Source organism: Oratosquilla oratoria, chromosome 41 (genome assembly GCF_046742065.1).
Source record: "Oratosquilla oratoria isolate Oo_2021 chromosome 41, ASM4674206v1, whole genome shotgun sequence".
NCBI lineage: Eukaryota > Metazoa > Arthropoda > Malacostraca > Stomatopoda > Squillidae > Oratosquilla > Oratosquilla oratoria.
In genome coordinates this window covers 5,794,172-5,813,676 of record NC_134817.1, presented here as the reverse complement: position 1 = coordinate 5,813,676, position 19,505 = coordinate 5,794,172, and the positions used below count along the sequence as shown (strand labels likewise).

General features: G+C 38.8%; 1 protein-coding gene across 27 annotated transcripts in view; it reads left to right on the top strand.

Moving 5' to 3' along the window:
* Smr (nuclear receptor corepressor smrter) overlaps positions 1 to 19,505 on the top strand; it is a 117,517-nt gene that overhangs the window by 47,424 nt on the left and 50,588 nt on the right. For 26 of the 27 annotated variants that reach the window (XM_076177855.1, XM_076177854.1, XM_076177847.1 and 23 more), the window contains 7 exons: positions 8,340 to 8,538; positions 9,237 to 9,298; positions 10,764 to 10,929; positions 12,307 to 12,441; positions 13,574 to 13,720; positions 14,127 to 14,195; positions 14,390 to 14,749. In XM_076177855.1, the coding sequence (XP_076033970.1) occupies positions 8,340 to 8,538; positions 9,237 to 9,298; positions 10,764 to 10,929; positions 12,307 to 12,441; positions 13,574 to 13,720; positions 14,127 to 14,195; positions 14,390 to 14,749 (1,138 nt within the window). The remainder of the gene's footprint in view (positions 1 to 8,339; positions 8,539 to 9,236; positions 9,299 to 10,763; positions 10,930 to 12,306; positions 12,442 to 13,573; positions 13,721 to 14,126; positions 14,196 to 14,389; positions 14,750 to 19,505) is intronic. The other variant, XM_076177835.1, reaches the window with a different exon arrangement.

The following is a 19,505-nucleotide window of genomic DNA, read 5'->3' as shown; positions in this document are numbered from 1 at the left end:
CCTCTCTCTTTCTCACCTCTCTATTTGTCTCTCCTCACCTCTCTCATCTCACTCTCGCCTCACTCTCTCTCCTCTCTTTCCTCTCTCATATCTCTCACCCCCCCTCTCTCTCTCTCTCTCTCTCTCTCTCTCTCTCTCTCTCTCTCTCTCTCTCTCTCTCTCTCTCTCTGTCCTCTCTCTCTCTCTGTCCTCTCTCTCTCTCTGTCCTCTCTCTCTCTCTGTCCTCTCTCTCTCTCTCTCTCTCTGTCCTCTCTCTCTCTCTCTGTCCTCTCTCTCTCTCTCTGTCCTCTCTCTCTCTCTCTCCTCTCTCTCTCTCTCTCTCTCTCTCTCTCTCTCTCTCTCTCTCTCTCTCTCTCTCTCTCTCTGTCCTCTCTCTCTCTGTATCTCTCTCTCTCTCCCTTTCTCTCCTTCCTCTCTCTCTGTATCTCTCTCTCTCTCCCTTTCTCTCCTTCCTCTCTCTCTCTCTCTCTCTCTCTCTCTCTCTCTCTCTCTCTCTCCTTTCTCTCTCCTCACTTTCATTTCTTTCACTCCTCTCTCTCTCTCTCTCTCTCTCTCTCTCTCCTCTCTCTCTCTCTCTCTCTCTCTCTCTCTCTCTCTCTCTCTCTCTCTCTCTCTCTCTCTATCCTCCTCTCTTTCCTTTCCTCTCTCCTCACTTGCTCTCCTCATCTCTTTTTCTTTCTCTCATCTCTCTCCTCTCTCCCTCCCTCCTTCCCTCCCTCCTTCCCTCCTCTCTCCTCCCCCTCTTTCTCTATCTCTCTTTCTGTCCCACCTCCCCCTCACTCTCTCTCATCTCCCTCGCTCCTCACTCTCTTTCTCCTCACTCTCATTATTCTTTCTTCTCTCTCTGCTCACTGTCTCCTCTCTCTCCTCTCTCCTTGATTTTCTCACTGTCTCAACCTCTCCGTGTGTCTGTCTGTTTCTTTCTCTCTCTCATCTCTCTTATCTCTTTTTCTCCTCTTTCCCTTTCTCATTCCTCTCTCTCTCTCTCTCTCTCTCTCTCTCTCTCTCTCTCTCTCTCTCTCTCTCTCTCTCTCTCTCCTCTCTCATCTTATTTTTCTTCTTGTTCATCTTTTTTTCTTCATATTCTTCTTAATCTTCTTTTTCTTCTTCTTAATATTCTACTTCTTCATATTCTTCTTCATGTTCTTCTTTTTCTTCTTCATATTCTTCTTCTTTGTATTCTTCTTCATATTCTTTTTCTTATTTATATTCTTATTTATATTATTCTTATTCTTTTTCTTATTCTTATTCATATTTTTCTTTGTATTCTTCATAATCTTATTCTTTTTCTTCTTCATATTCTTCTCTTTAATCTTAATGTTATTAGTCTTCTTATTCTTATTATTAGTCTTCTTATTCTTATTCTTATTCTTGTTATTCTAATTCTTCTTCTTCTTCTTATTATTATTATTAGTCTTCTTATTCTTATTATATTTCTTATTCTTTTTATTCTTCATATTTTTCTTCATCTTCATATTCACCTTCATATTCTTCTTTAAATTTAACTTCTTGTTCTTCATCTTCTTCATATTCTTCTTAATGTTCATATCATCTTTTTTTTTTAAATGATAATAGGTCTAATTCATCTAATCTCATTGTATGGGTTATCTATGAGACTTGGTTGGTGCTCCATCATGTTTACATTTTTCACATTGTCTGGAAACCACACCATTATTGTAGATTCTAATCTGAAGCACATTATTGATATTGTTATTTGCATTTATTTATTTATTTTTCCAATGTACTATAGTATGTCCCCAATCTTACTGTGCTTGTACAAACATATACCAATGGCCATTCCCCACTTTACAAGGGAGGATAACAAATTATCCATGATTTACAATCCTAAATTCTTTTCTTTTGCTTTTGTAAGTGTTTCACTTCCCATTGTGCAAATATTTTCTCTTTGAACTTGTTTGACCATGTCTGGTATTATGAATTTTTTTTAAGTCCTCTTTTCACACTTTACTCAAATTGCATATTCTAAATTTCATAATTATTTGCAATCATTCATTCTGCTTGTGATTTCTGTCATCTACAGACATAGTGTTAGTGTAGCTTCTTCTATCCATCATATCATTCACACAAAATATTCTAAATAATTCCATGATTATTTGCGATCATCATTCATTCTGCTTGTTACTGTCATCATAGTGTAGCTTCATGTATCCATCATGTCATTCACACAAATGAAGAACCTTGTGGGGGTGTTGGTATTTCCTTCCATCCTGTCGTCTTATCTCTTCCTACTGTCCTCGTGTGTTTGTTTTTTAAGAAATTCTTTATCCATTCCAAGAAGCTTCCTTGACGTCTTCTAGTCTGCTCCAGGTTCCATAGTAGTTGCTTGATGTACAGATTGAAGTATTCACAATTCACTCGGCCCTCTTGTAGCACATGCTCTGAAATCACACCAGGTCTGATACACAAGATCGTCTAGTTCTGAATGGGACCTTTCGCAGTGAGCGATTTGATACCAGACACCGCCAGATTTTGTAATTCTTGCCGGAAAATAAATGCTTTTTTGGGCAAGTTTGATAAGCTTACAGAGGTGTATCGTTGTACATTATTGTGTCTGAAATTTAAGTCAATGTTTGAGCCTCTATAATTACAGATGATATTCGTAAAACAGCCTATAATTGTATCAAGCCAAGCAATTTGTCATTTTCTACCGACTTCAATGGACGTATACTGATATATACTTTCATTTGAATGCACCAAGCAATAGGTAAATCCATGTAATGTATCAAAAATATAATTTTGCATCGAAGACTTAATTTTTTTGGTACAATTAACATTTGTCTTTCTCTTACTTTTTATTGAATCTGACATGCAGTCTGCCACGGCACACGTAAAATTAGTCATATTTGTTTGAAAATAGCTCCCAGCAGATCTAAGAGGCTATTCTTTACACAAACGTCGTCCACTTCGTACATCTGCCACCACTGTTGTTATTTATTATCTCACTGATTATCTTCATATACAGGACGTGACAGTGATATCCACCGAAATCAACATCCTCTTATTTTTACTGCTCATACTTCAGTAAAAATGATTACCTATTTTTAGTTTTACCTTATAATTAAAGTAACAAAGCCTTATCACACACCAGTAAGTAATAATTATAACATTAAGAGTCATGTTTTTAATTTTAAATACATTTTTGCAGCAATTTATGTCGTATCTTTTTTTAAATATCGGTTTCCAAATTAGCTAAGTCACCCCTTTGCCTCGTGAAATCTGAGACAATTGAAAATTCTAACGCTAATAGGAATCTACGAGCCTGACTGCGAAAGGTCCCATTGTTTTCTAGAATGTTGATTTTTTATGATATCCCATTTGTCCTTCAGAAGTTAGCTTTCATGCTGTAATTCATAAGTTTCTCCTTATTTGTAACCTTTATGAATGAGTACCATGTTTGCCCTCTTTCATTCCAGAGGCAATATCCCTTCCACAGATGAACACACAATTAGGCTATGAAGTGTTCCGTTCTTTACATTCCTGTAACATATAGTTTGAGATTCTGTCAGGACCTGGAGCTTTCCTCACATCTGATGTTTTTATGAGTGTGTGTGTATTTACCCAGTTGTATAAAATGGGAAGGGACTTATACTCGTGGTGACCCATCTTTGTATCTTTCAACATCCAGTTTGTTCTATTCTTGAATGGTGTTTGCACATGCTGTTGCCTTATGTAATTTATTCCAGGTATCCACCCCTCTGTGTGGGAAGCTATTCTTTTTCAGATCTCTTCTATAATTATCCTTTTTTAATTTCTTTTCTTGCCCTCTTGTTTTTCTGTTGTCCCTCTTTAATAAATCTTCTCTATCTAGGATTTCCATTCCTTTCATACATACATACATATACCAAGGCTTTTTCCCCCTTCCAAGGGAGGTAGCCAAAAAGGGAAAGGCATAAAAACACACCCACCCATTTCATCCCTAAATACACTCCACACCCCTCCCACCCTTCCTCTCATCTGAGCACCTCCTGGATGACGGGTCATCCCTGCACCCTGCCCACCGCCCTGGGTCAGAAGCAGTGTCGCAAGACACAGTACATCCACAGTAAGGCCGCTTCATTTAATCGGCGACCCCCCCTCTCCGTCCCCCTTTGCATATAAGGTGAGGACGGGGAGAAATCCCTTCGGGCTGCGTCAAAATTTACTCACACATACTACCCCACCCCCCACCCCCCCGCCCATTCCTCCTCATGCAGTCACAACATCATCCATATACAACCATTCTCCACTCACCTCTGTCTTCCGTCCTCTCCCTTCCTTCCTCAACAGACATTCCCCTCTTCCCCAAAGCCCCCTTCACCCCATCCATCCACCTCATCCTAGGACGTCCCCTCATGTTCACTCCCTCCACATCTGCCTTCCATACCTCTTTTACTAGTCTTTCTTCACTCATTCTTTCCATGTGTCCAAACCATCCTAATATTCTTTCATCAACCCTATCTCCCAAATCCTTTTTCACCCCTGTTCTCCTCCTCACCTCCTCATTTCTCACTCTATCTAGCTTAGTAACCCCCACCATACTTCTCAGACACCTCATCTCAAACACATTCAAACTCCTTCTCTCTTCTTCTCTTATGTTCCACGTTTCTGCTCCATGATTCTATAAATAGTCAGTAGGTCTCCTCTTTCTCTTCTTTGTTCCAGAGTTGGTAGTTCCAGTTTGGACAATCTTTGTTCGTATGTCAACTTGGAGAATGTTGGTGCCATATTTGTCGTTGCTCTTTGTATTCTTTCTAATTCTTTATATTCTTTTTAGTACTGGCTGTCCATAGTGTTGCAGCATATTCCAATTTTGGTCTTATCAGTGTGACTAATATTTTCTTAATCATTTCTTCATCCAAATAGTCAAATGCCATTTTCATCTACCATAGTAGGTTGAAGGTTTCTCCAACTAATTTATTGATATGTTTGTCAAGTGACATGTCTTTGCTGATTACTACTCCTAGGTATCTTTCTGAGCTCACTTTTTTTTTCTTCTTCTTCACCGATTTTATAATTTCTTGATATTCTGTTTTTACTTTTTCCAAACTCTATTATACTACACTTCTTGATGTTAAAGTTCACTTCCCACTTTTGACTCCATTTCCAGATTTTATCTAGGTCTATCTGTAATGATTCACAATCTACCTCTGTACTTACATTCTTTAGTATTTTTGTGTCACCTGTGAAGAAATTCATATAACATTCCACACCTTCATCCATGTCCATTATATATATGGCAAACATGATTGGAGTGTGTGTGTGTGTATTTACATAATTGCATCTCAATGCCCCCCATTTATCAACTTTGCTTCGAATTCATATCTGTTGTGTCTGGATTATATCTTCAATTTGTTCCACAAATCTACACATGTGTGGAAAGCTATATTTTCTATAAAAAAGAATTAAGTAATCTTGGGGGGCAGTGGTGAGAAACTAGACACTAACTATTTTTGGTGAGATATTAGGGAAGGGAACAGTTTGATATCAAAAGTAAGGTGAGAGTGAGGAAAGAGAGGGGAGGGAATTCTAAAAGTCAACACAAAAGGAGGAAGTATGGAGGAGGTTACATTCTTCAAATATTTGGGAATGAATAAAGCAGCACATAGGGTGGAAAGAGGAAATGCATTTTGACGAGGGAGTAATATGTACTTTGAGTCCCAACCGCCAAAACCAAAGTCTTTTTGGAAGGCACTGTCCTAGCCGTGAACAAGAAAGTTTATAACTTTAAATACAAATTTCACCCCAAAACTAGTAACTCCCCAACCCACACCCCAGCCATGTACTATAGGTTGTAGGTTTTAAATGATCTTGTAAGTTCAAATGTTCCTCTTCTGCCTTTATATTCATAATACAACCAACCCCTCTGTTTCACACTTGAGTATCTCTAATCTCTATCCAAGAGGAGGTAGTGTGTCAATAGCCTCTGCAATTCCATACATGTATTGCCATTTAAGAATTAAAGAATATATATGTATAAAGAATATGTATAATTCTTAATTAAAGAATGTATATAATATATATTCTGTAATTCTTAAATGGCAATACATGTAATTGTATAGAATTGCAGAGGCTATTGACACACTTCCTCTTGGATAGTGAGACTGGTAATATATATATATATATATATATATATATATATATATATATATATATAAATATAAGAACATAAGAATGAAGGCGACTGCAGGAGACCATAAGGCCTAAATTAGGCAGTTCCATGTCTATTACCACCCATCATCCCTATCCATAAAGTTGTCTGTTTCTTAAAACAGCCAATAATGTCAGTGCTTACAACATGGTTGCTAAGTCTATTCCATTCATTGACCACTTAGTAACCAATTCTTTCCTATTTCCTTCTTAAATCTAAATGTGTCCAATTACTGCAAGTCCTGCCTTATTGTCTTAATATGATGACCTTGATTGCATCACCCTTGTTAAAGCCTTTGATCCACTTGAACACCTCTATTAGATCACCTCACACTGCATCTTTCCAGAGTGTAATTTAAGGTTATATATATATATATATATATAACTGCCCATTCAACACATTTTTCTGTGAACTTTGTTATTACCAGAGGAGTAGTACATAGCTGAATAGAGTTGCTTAATATCAGCCAGAATATAACAAGTAGAAAGGGATAATTGATAGTGGTACCTTTACTTTTGGAGAAATACCACACAGCCAAATCAAATCATTTGGTATCAATCATAATAGAAATATTGGTTCTTGGATGTGGATACCTTCCGTGCTGTTGAAAGCTTCTGCTTGAATTTCCATTTTATTCTCCTAGAAAGGCTCTTTACATGCAAGAACAGAATGGAATTCTTCATCTACCACTAAACACATTTCTTTCTCCAGTTCTTATAATTCACCACACATTTGTATTTTGTACTTTGCTATAGTTTACATTGAAGAGACATAAAACTGAGAAATACTTGATCATGCCAACGTGAGACAAGTAGAATGCCTTATTGCTAAGAGCAAACTGAGGCATAGCAGTCACGTGGTTTTCCATCCAGATGATGGTCCTGAGGCATAGCAGTCATTCAGCTCGCTGCCATCTGAGAAAATATTCAGAAAAATGAGACCAAGGGGACCCACATGCGACAGATAGCATTTGTTTAGGAATGAGGATTGACAGAGAGGTTGTCTACTGGGATGGACAACAGAGATGAGTAAAATGACACTTCCATGCCATTTGCCCCTAGCTCTAGAATGTATCTTGGTGCACTGAGCTTCATACATGCTTCATAACTATGTGAACTGATTTATGTTCATTGGCTACCAGTGACTCAAACTTCTGAGTGTCCAAACATGTAAGGCAAAGGTGATGGCCACAGATAAGTACTTCTCTGTATGAGCCTCTCATCAACACATGCACATGAACCAGTGATGATATCTGCAAGTGGTAGGCCTGCAAAATGGACATCAGAAATATCTCCCAGACACCTGTCGTCAAAACTTGTCACACTCGCCTCCATCTAGAGGTGCAGCCCTTTCAGTCTCCAGATCATCCTCAAGATAGCTTTATGTCAGCTTCAGCTGTATTTCCTCCACCTTTTCATGTGGGGAGAGCTGCCAACCCACAATAGCTTCTTTCCGCCACCTGTTTCAAGTGGGTGACATAGGAACTGGTCCACATTTACACAACATAGTTAACAGTCCAATATTTCATCAGAGATATCACAGGAGAGCCTGGAGACAATTACCAACCACTGTGGGAATGCGGATTTCTGATCAGTGAAAGTTGAGGCAACACTCAATATTATTAGTTACACAGTTGGACAGTATATATTAATCTCAATTTTTAGACATCTACATCAGTACCAATAATAGTTATCACGGTTGAAAAATATTGAATCCCAATGCAATGTATATTCTCATTTTAGATGCACCTGTAACTGTATTGTATATGCCTATGGTGAGATGGGACTTTTGTTATGTAATTATACTCTCAAGGGATAAAGGATGCTTACCAAGTTTTATTCAATTATTAGTACAGTAAGTCCTTGTTATACGGTACATGTGTGTTCCTGAAAACCTTACCGCAAATTGAAATTTCCATATACCGAACCCATTATAACATGTAGTAATAGGATATGGCAGATGTACCTTCTCCCTGAGCTTTCCTCTTCAAAATATCTAGCAGAGACCGTATCTGTGAATTTTTCTTTCTGTCAATAGAATCGAGGGTAGTAATTACCTAATACTGTAACTGTGAATATACCGGATAAAGAATTACCATATAAGGAGGACTCACTGTACCACATAAGTTATTTTATAGACACAGTATACGGTGCAATACAAAATGTTTAATGCATGTTTTTCTCTTTTACAGGCATGAAGGTCCCCCGTACAAAGTGGCAACCCCTATATCCCCACCAATGTCCAGGACAGGGAGTGGGGGTAGCTATCCAGGCTATGCCCCTCCCTCGGACCAGCAAGCAGGGGGAGGGGGTGGGCAAGCCAACAGGTATATGCAACAATCCCCATACCTCAGCTACCCAAGGGATGGACCATACGCAATGAGAACCGTGGTAAACAAGATGCAGTTTTCGTTTTAGGGGTACTTTGATTTGCTGGGATTCAAATAAATGTCAAGGGAAAATTGTGTCCAAATCCTTGAAAAGGGTATGCATGGATTGCTGTATTTAGTTATATATTGCTCATTTTAGTAATGCATGAAAAATGAGCATTAGAAGGGTGGAATAAATTATTATGAGAGGTAACAAAGGTTCAGATTATGATGGACTTTCAAAAAAGAAAAGCACAAAGTGATATTAGTGGCAAGTAGAAATAAATATGGGAGGCGGGGGGGCATGAATATACTTGGTACAGATGCAAATTTGTGAAGGAGTAACATCTTGCTCATTCCAAGGGTTTGTGCAACCAGTGGTCTTGGGAGGTAGATTGTGGTTTTGTGATATTATTGTTAGGTTATCTGTATGTGCTAATGATGCATGCATTAACGTAGAAATGTCAGAACACTGCATTATTAATAAAAAGTGTGTAAAGCCACATGCAGTGTTGAGAGTGTTCTCAACAACGTTCCAACCCACCAGTGGTCAAAAAGTTTTAAACTGTCAGAAAATTTAAACTGGATGCAATGAATGCAGTTCTTTCACTTGTTTAAGCAAATGATGCAGATATACCATATGGTTTAGTGCATAATGCACATTATGTTAATAAAAAGGTTTAAAAAAGAATGTGATATCAGTGGTATTTCCTTTTTCAGCCGGACAGACCAGCCATGATTCATTCTCATGTAAGAAGACCAACCATTCTGGGATCTTACAGGTAAGAATTACAAGAACCTATACTCCTTGTATTTGACATATATATTACAGTTTTATATTGATACAAATTATTTGATTTAGCTCTATTCTTCATTGAAGAGTGTTAGACCTAGATTATATTAAGATATCAGGATTGGTATAGTTTATTTTTTGATGAGTGAAATACAGGAACTGAGCTAGGTTTGTGTAGTTTGACTTTGATTATTGTTAGCATAGTTTGAGGTCTCACTGAACCTCTTGGATTATTTTTTTATACATGCATTCTTTGATCTACCTGGATTAACTCAGCTCTCATTTCCCATGTCCTCTGCTATACCTCCATGCATTTCACTATCCATTCTTGAAACATTTAATCAAATTCTCAAATACATGTTGACTTCCTGTCTGCTTCCTTTATATTTTCAAATATGCTTTATACATTACTGTGGGCGCATTCACTTTCATGTAACCTTATCTTTGTATCCATCCCCAAATACCTGTTTCTCATAACATTTTCCATTCCATCCTGACATATACTTTCTTCCTGTACTCTTAATTCACTACACCAGCAAGTTGTGTAATTGGCTGCTCGGTACATACGTAGCTTACTAGTGTAGGGCTTCATGTTGTGGGCTCATGATGATGCAGACTGAAGACAGATCGCTGCTCAAGGGTTGAAAGCTTAACACAGTATGCTGTTACTGTCCTTGAGCAATGGGGATGGAATGTGTGTATAGTTGCAACATTGTCAATAGATTGGTCTGTATATTAAATCTTGAGCTTTTCTGGGAGGGTAATAGCTGTTGATTACGAGTCCTACACGTGATCCAAAACTAAAGTGAATCATACCTGTAATGTTCCTTAAATATGCCAGAGATGATAGCTGGAATAGATAGTATGTTCCTTACTCAAGGGGAGAATAACATAGGGTTAGTATGGTTTTTGATTAGTAGCAAGCACTGGCAGATTAGTAGAGGGCGGGGGCTATGTTGTTTCTCCCATATTTTTTTTACAAAGAATTACAAAGGCGGAGCATGCTGACAAGAGACCTTTTGGTCCACAACTAGGTCGGATGCAAAAAAGATATATAATAATAATGATAAATAAATAAAAATATAATGATGAATTAAATTAGGTCAAGTTCAAAGGGTTGAAGGTAACCACCTATCTGTTTTTGAACAGATGCAGTGAGAATGACTTTGGTCATGTTTTACTCATAAAAAAATAACTTGTGCACTGGATTAGGGGCGAGGGCTGTCATTTATTCTTTTCAGATTCATGGTTATTTGAAAGTAGAAGAAAATTTAGGAGTCATTAAAGGATGTATTAGGTTTAAGTATCAGATATAAGGTACTGAGATCAGCTGAATAAATTTTCATTGATCAGAAAATGAGACTTGTGTTGATAGATTTTTTTGCATTGTATGTTGATTAATGCATAATCCTTTCCCTGTCCCATTTATGTCTTTTTTCTTTGCCGTAATTAAGATTGCTGCATTGTTCCAGTTACTCAAGGGATATGATGCCGCTGGTCCATGGTACCCTTCCCGTTAGCAACCCTATGGACTCAAAACGCATCAAGCTCACACCTTCAGTAAAACCAGAAATCAGACAACCCCTTGTCATAGATACCTCCGAAAATCATAATGTTAGGGTAAGTATCCTTTGCTTTGTGTTTTTATTTTAGGAATGTCCCCTTTGGAGCTACAGGGAGAAGGATGCCTAGTCCTATCCCTGACCCGTTTATGTCGCCTTTACAACTCTAGTGGGAACACTTGGTGACAGTATTTTTTTTCCCACACCACAGGGATACTGTGGATGTGCTGTGTCTTGCAACACTGCTTCTGACCCAGGGCAGTGAGCCAGATGCAGGGATGACCTGTCATCCAGGAGGAGCCAAGATAAGAGGGAGGGAAGTGGGTGAACGGAAGTGTAGTATGTAGGGGTGGAATGGGTAGGAGTGGATTTTATGCCTTTGCTTTTTGGCTACCTCATATGTAAGTGGGGAAAAGCCTTTGGTATATGTATCCTTCTGTCTTTCCATGATGTTTGAATATGGGATATTCTTGGATCACTCAGTCAGTCCATTGCCTCTGGTCTCCCTTGTAGAAGACCTACAGCTTTCATGTAATTGCCAACAGCCTCCTCCTACTTGGAATACAGGGTACATACATACATATACCAAAGGCTTTTTCCCCCTACACAGGGGGGTAGCCAAGAAGAAAAAGGCATAGAAACAACTCCTACCCACTCCATTTCCTTAAAAAAAAAAAAAAAAAAAAAGTAAAGTAAAGGAATACAGGGTAATATACAAATTTTAGTTTGGGAGGGGTGAAAGGGAGTGAAATGCATAGGAATAGGTCCATGACTGACTTGGCTACCTCCCTTGTAAGTGGGAAAAACCTATTGGTATATAGATAGTTTGGGTTAAGTATAAACAACACTAAATTCAAATAGAATGGGAAAACTGACTTCGTAGCAACGAACAAACAATGAAAAGGCCCAAACTATGAAAGAATAATTTTCATTGTCGTAGCTGGAGGAGGTTTACTAGTACTACCCCATCAGTATAATGTGAAAAAAGGTATTGATTCGCAATGGAAACTTTATAGAATAGTTTTAATACTCTGTTTTGGTACATGCATCGGCCCTCTTTTCCCCCCAGTAAGGGGTGGCTGTGTCAGTTCAGTTTGAGGGCTGCTTTAGGTTGGAGTACTGGTGGAGTTTGTAAAGCATTTGGATGCAGAATTTCAGGACAGGGCCTGCCAATTGATATGACTGCCTGTTGTGAATCAATGTGTTATGTGTCAAGTAGCTTGTATGTACTCCCACAAAATGGGATATTGGCCAATTAGCCTTGAGCTGAGGGAAAAGGTCGCATGTAGTTAATCTTATGACCTCACCATGTCATGGTTGGCTGGATGACCTCATTGGAAGTGGGAGTTCACCATGGAACATTCTCCTGACAGTTGGCACGCTGAGCATTATTATAAAATTTTAAACATCATTTTGTTTTTTCTGTCTCTTGCAGGAATCCACCTATAATCCTCAAGTGGAGGCCATCTCGCCCACATTACCTGGAGACACCCGGGATGAATCTCCTCTTCGTTCCACCAAGGATGACCTCCTTAGACAAATTGAAAAAGTTGATATGGAAATTGCCAAGGTAAGACTTTCTTCTATTTGATAGTGAAACTACAGGGGGACAAATGAAATGACGAGTGAAATATTACTTCTCATTAGACCTTCTTTCTTTTCACTTCATCCTATATTTAAGTGTAGAGTGCTGTAAATCATTGCACTTTACACTCCTTTCCACTTTTCTTTTTATCAATTTATTTACTTATTTTTTTATTTTAACATCTGCATCCACCTGATATTGTAGTAGGAATTTAATCAGAGGAACATGCTCATAATATTTAGGAAATAATATACAATTATTGCAGGATCTATTTAGTCATTAGAAAATAAGTAAAAAATAGCTCAGTCTGATCTATTTAATTTATTAAGCTCATAGTTTTTTTAATGGTTTATCAGTAATTCTTGTTTATTTATGTGCTGTATATGAGGGGACGAAGAGGGGAGATTGCCAATTAAATGAAACTGCCTTGCTGTGAATGTGCTGTGTCTTCTTGCATTGCTTCTGACTCAGGGTGATGGGCAAGATACAGGGATGACCTGCCATCCGTGATTAGCCAAGATGAGAGGGAGGAATGGGTCATGGATGGGGATGAAATGGGTGGGAGTGGAATTATGCCTTTTGACTTTGGCTACCTCCCTGGCAAGGGGGAAAGAGCCCTTGGTATATGTATATACCACTTGCACAAGGTCCATGTATGTATGTATATATGCCAGAAAAGGTCTCATCCCTCTTGTGAGGGCTCATACATACATATACCAAGGGCTTTTTCCCCCTTACAAGGGTCAAAGTTAAAGACATAAATCCACTCCCACCCATTTCATCTCCACCCACTCCACTCCTATTCACCACCCCTTCCTCCCTCCCTCTTTTCATGGTTCCTCCTGGATGATGTGTCATCCCAGCATCTCACCCATTGCTGTGGGTTAGAAGCAATGCAGCAAGACATAGCACATCCACAGCAAGACCGCTTCATTTATTTGGGCTTGGACCCACAAAAAATTTGCAGTGCCTTGTGGAGCCCATCATTTCCTTGTTCATTTACAGCAGTTTTTTCATTCACTCCTATATTTTGCATTCTCCAGAGCCATGATATTTCTAAGTAATAATGAGTACTTTCTTTATATGTATATATTAACTTTTATTTTGTACATGCCAGGCTGAGACCAGCATTAAAAATCTTTGTAAGAAAGAGAGTGAGCTAAAAGTAGCAGCCCAGAAGGGAGAAGGAGCCAAGGCAGACGAGGAAGACTGTAAGGAACCTAAGCATCAAAGTATTGCGCAAATCATCTATGCTGAGAACAGGGTAAGTCTTTAATGTTAGTTGTTACCATGGCAATTGCACAGTATCTGTTGACCTACGAGATAGGGGCTGTGCATTTAGAATTTTGAGATTTTAAATGTCGTCTTAATATTCATGGGTGACACCTTTCAAACAACTTTTCAATAAATCAAGACTTGGTCAGTAGTCTAGCTTCTTACATATTACCTTAGATTTCTTCATTAGATCTTTTAGTATGTATTTGAATATATTGAGGCTCTTGGGGACAGGCATGGTTTAGACCTGGGTACAGTGGCCAGCACTAAAAACATGGCATTAAGCTAATAATGCAATTGACTATCATTTCTATTTATTTATTATTATTTCATTTTATTCTATTTTATTTTTGTATTTTATTTATTTATTATTATTTTGTTTTTCTTTTTTTCAGAAAAAAGCAGAAGAATCCCACACCATTCTAGAAAAGCTTATGCCCCCAACAGACATGCCTTCAGTTTTGGTAAGTCAAAATAGAAAGTATGTTTTGATTACTCCACATCTGAAAAGAGATAAAGGGCTTTTAGTACATCAAATCTGAAAATAAATCTACTTTGTATACCGCATCTGAATTTATTTATTTATTTTTTCACCTTTTATTTAGTATGTGATTGATGTACACAGAACTTATTGTGATTTTATGTTCCATTTTTTCAGCCTCTGTACCACCAACCGTCAGATACAGAAGTTTATCAAGAAAATAAGAGAAACTATCCAGGATTCAAAAGAAGTTTAGTAGAATACTTCAAGAAACGCTACACTGCCAAGACGACACGTGAACAACAACTCACCCAAACCTACTCCAAACTCATGACAGAATGGTTAAAGAAAGTTGAAAAAATAGAAAATTCTAAAAAGCATAAAGAGAAGGTAGCCAAAAATAGGGAACTGTTTGAAAAAGTATTCCCAGAGCTTCGGAAACAACGGGAAGATAAGGAAAGATTTTCAAGAGTGGGTGCGCGGGTTAAAAGTGATGCTGAGATGGAGGAGATCATGGATGGGCTACAGGAGCAGGAGGTGAGACGGGACGTATGTTAAGTCATTCATTACTGATCAAATCTGGATGAGGTGTGTTTCTCTTCCCAACATTTGGATCATTAGGGACTCACGAACACGTATGGTAGTGTGTGCATGTCCGACATCAAAAATGAAGATGTAAAAATGTGTGTAACAAGATTGAGTCAGATGTATTAATAAACTTATTTATTTATTTTGTTTATTGAAGTATTTATTTAATTTTTTTTTAACAACTTTTTTCCATTTATATTTTTTTTTATGTATTTAATGTTAAGGGTGTAGATTGTCCTTTCATTAGCTATATGGTCAGCTGCCCTGGTATACTTCAGATCGTAAGTATAAAATTCATATTGAATTTACGAGATTTTTACTCCAATTCCGAGCAGGTGAGTTTATGCTTTAATACCAAGAAAGAGTGGATGTTGGATACCCCAACCCCAAACATGGACATCATGTGATTGTTTGCTCTGCACGAGGGTTCTTGTAGTGTAAAATAGTCTGGCTGTGGTTCACTGAGATTCGTTTAACCCCATTGCTCTGCAGGAGATTTTCTTGACTGGAAAAAAAGTACATATACCAAAGGCTTTTTTTCCCCTTACAATGGAGGTAGTCCAAAAAAAACAAAGGCATGAAATCCACTCCCACCCATTCCATCCCCACGTACTTCACTCCCATCCACCTCCCTCCCTCTTATCATGGCTCCTCCTGGATGACAGGTCATCCCTGCATCTTGTCCACTGCCCTGGCTCAGAAGCAGTGTCACAAGACACAGCACATCCACAGCAAGGCCACTTCATTAAATCGGCGACCCTCCCCCTCTCCGTCCCCTCATGCAGGAAAAGAGAAAATGGGGAGAAATCCCTTCAGGTTGCATCAAATTATTTTTCCACACGTACTCCCTCGCCCCTATCTCCCACCCACTCCCTTTCATGCATCACAGCATCATCCATACTCAGCCATTCTCCATTCACCCCTATCTTCTCTCTTCTACCATCCTTCTTCAATAGACATTCCTCTCTTTCCCAGTGCCCCTTTTACCCCATCCATCTCATCCTTGGTTGCCCCCTCATGTTCACTCTTTCTACCTCTGCCTTCCATACCTCTTTTACTAATCTTTCTTCACTCATTCTTTCCATGTGTCCAAACAATCCCAATACTCTTTCATCAACCCTATCTCCCAACTCCCTTTCCACCCCCATTCTCCTTCTCACCTCCTTGTTTCTCACTCTATCCAGCCTAGTAAACCAAATCATACTTTTCGGACACCTCATCTCAAACACGTTGAAACTCCTTCTCTCTTCCTCTCTTATGTTCCATGTTTCTGCCCTATACAGTGCTATTGGCACAATCACTCTTTCATACAATCTCCTCTTAGCATCCATTCCCAAATGTCTATTTCTCATTACACTTTTTAAACCCCCAAGACATTTATTTGTTTCTCTCAATCTATATTCTACCTCCACCTCCACTCCTCCCTTTCCTGCAACATTCACATTCAAGTATCTAAAACTATCCACTTCCTCCAGTCTCTCACCTTTAATACTCACTTGTTTGCTCCCCATGTATTTATCATCACCTTACTTGTATACACATTTATCTTCAACTTCCTTCTTTCACACACCTTCTCAAACTCTGTCACTAACTTCCTCAATCCCTCCTATGATCCTGCCACAAGGGCATTGTTGTCAGCAAACAACAACTGGCATAGCTCCCACTTTTCTTTAACCACCTCCAATCCCCTACCCTTGCATTTACCTTTTGCACCACTCCATCCATGTATAAATTGAACAGTCAAGGTGACGTAACACTTCCCTGGCAAAGTCCCAATTTTACCTCAAACCACTCACTCTCTCCATTTCTGATTCTAACACAAGCTCTGCTATTCTTGAAAAACTCTTGACTTGTTGTTGTTTACTGACGACACTGAGGAAGTTAGTGACAGTTTGAGAAGGTGTGTGAAAGAAGGAAGCTGAAGATAAATGTGGGGAAAAGTAAGGTGATGAGATGTACAAGGGGAGAGAGTGACAGCAGGCTGGAAGTGAGCATTAAGGGTGAGAGGCTGGAGGAAGTGGATAGTTTTAGATACTTGGGTGCGAATGTGGCAGGAAAGGGAGGAGTGGGGGTGGTGGTAGAATGTAGATTGAGAGAAGCGAGTAAATGCCTTGGTGGATTAAAAAGTGTAATGAGAAATAGACATTTGGGAATGGATGCTAAGAGGAGGTTATATGGAGGAGTGATTGTGCCAACAGCACTGTACAGGGCAGAAACATGGAACATAAGAGAGGAAGAGAGAAGGAGTTTCAACGTGTTTGAGATGAAATGTCTGAGAAGTATGATAGGGGTTATTGGGCTAGATAGAATGAGAAATGAGGAGATGAGAAGGAGAACAGGGGTGGAAAGGGAGCTGGGAGATAGGGTTGATAAAAGAGTATTAGGATGGTTTGAACACATGGAAAGAATGAGTGAAGAAAGATTAATAAAAGAGGTGTGGAAGGAGTGAATATGAGGGGGCGTCCAAGGATGAGATGGATGGATGGGGTGAAAAGGGCATTGGGAAAGAGAGGAATGTCTGTTGAAGAAGGACACGAGAGGACAGAAGATAGGGGTGAATGGAGAAGGGTTGTGTATGGATGATGCTGTGATGCATGAGGGGGAGTGGGTGGGGGATGGGGGGTAAGGAAGTATGTATGAGAAAAAATTTGATGCAGCCCAAAGGAATTTCTCCCCGTCTTTTCCTTTTCTGCATGAGAGGATGGAGAGGGAGGGTTGGCGAATTTATGAAGCAGCCTTGCTGATTTGCTGTGTCTTGCGACACTGCTTCTGACCCAGGGCATTGGACAGGATGCAGGGATGACCTGTCATCCAGGAGGTGCCAAGATAAAAGGGAGGGTGGAGGGGAGTGGAATATGTAGGGAATGGAATGGCTGGGAGTGGTTTCTATGCCTTTTTCTTTTTGGCTACCCCCCATGTAAGGGGGAAAAAGCCTTTGGTATATATATATATATATATATATATATATATATATATGTATGGATTGAATATATGCAAGGATGACCCTTCATCCATGAGGAGCTAGGATGAGAGGGTGGAAAGGGTGGTGGATGGGAGTGGATTGGGTGGAAGTGGGCACATGTCTTTTGACTTTGGCTACCTTCCTGGTAAGAGGTGGGGGAAAGCCCTTGGTATATAGATAGATGAATATGTATGAATATTTGTATATTTTTGTTAAGAGAGATGCCACCACAAGTATGCTTTTGTGATGGGGGATAAGAATGCTGCCACCATATACCCAAGCATGTCCTAAAAGGTGGCAAGTAGGGCAAAAGGGGAGATGAGGAACCTTGGGATTTCCTTTTGTATATTTTTCTCTTGTAAAAAGTCAAGCCATACTTTGACCCCACCATTCCTAGGAGGAAAAGGCCCTTGATATGTACAATTATGAATGTAGTTTAAGAGGATTTACTTCCACTTGAAAGAGTACTGTGTGATTCAGGGCTGCAAGTGTCACAAATGGAGCTGGTTTGCCTGTGTTTCTTCCACCTATCCCCATTGTCTTATGGTTGTCGGAGCAGAGTAGAGTTACTGGAAGGAGTCAAATCTGTTGCATCCTGTGTATGTTTTCTAATTATTCAAAACCAGACCATTGGTTATCTTGAACCCTTTGATTGCTTGGGATGATGCACCCATTTGCAGGCTTGCCTGTGACCACATGCGAGGTATGTATACTGTTCGTTTTTTATGTTTAATTTGTAAATGTGTAATGTCCTCACGACCATTCTGGGATTATGCTCTCATCCTCTCGTTCATTCGCTCATGCTCCTTTCTTTTCGTGTAATTTCTTTTTTTGTCTGTTTTCGTTTTTTCTTGTCTTAAGATGATGTTTGATTCAAATCATTGTTACTTGCCTTGGCACTTTGTTTCTTCCTTTTATTATTCTATTTGGGAATCATAAAGTCTGTAAGTCTTAAAACCCAAGGGACTTCAGCACACAGTCATTCTTGGTATTCATAAATTTACCAATCACAGTTCTACAAATTCATTGGACCTCCATAACTACATCTAGGACAATGCATTTTGGAAATTTATGTAGGAACCTTCAAGCCCAAGTCTAAATCCTGAAATTGGAGCATTTTGTTTCCTGCCACTACACATTAGTGTCCTTCATCCTATTCCAATACAAGTCTCCACCTTCATAGCTAGCATCTGGGTGGTGAGTACAGACCAGGCCACTTCTTGTTTGCAGTACAACTGTTTATGAACATATAGTATTGGCAACAAAGGTAGTGGTTTTAGTAGTACTCTTTAATCCAGTATATTTATTTCTGTACTGTTGGACTGGATTACATTTTTTTTTCTTCATCTCACTTTTACTCATTCACTTCTAAAGATGTGCAAAAAAAAAATGTTAGTTTGAATTTCAGTGTTGGTATGAGACCTTTACTTCTTTCTCCTTTCCTCACACAAAGTTTATCTTTGAACTGTATACTTTATACATGTCTGGTTCTTATTAGTTAAGAACCCATTGATTGGTTTGAATTGTTTAAACAAATATCAAAAGGCCTTTTTCAACTTGGTGTTTTCTATTACATAGCTTCATGTTTACTTGGTTTAGTGTTTATTATATGATCTATACAATACAATGGCTTTTATATTTGCTCTGCATGTGAAGTGTTACTTCTTTGGTAATGTGACTCCTAATCTTTAAAATCTATGTATGTATCCACTCTTCTAGATCTTCTTTTCAGGGGCTAGTATT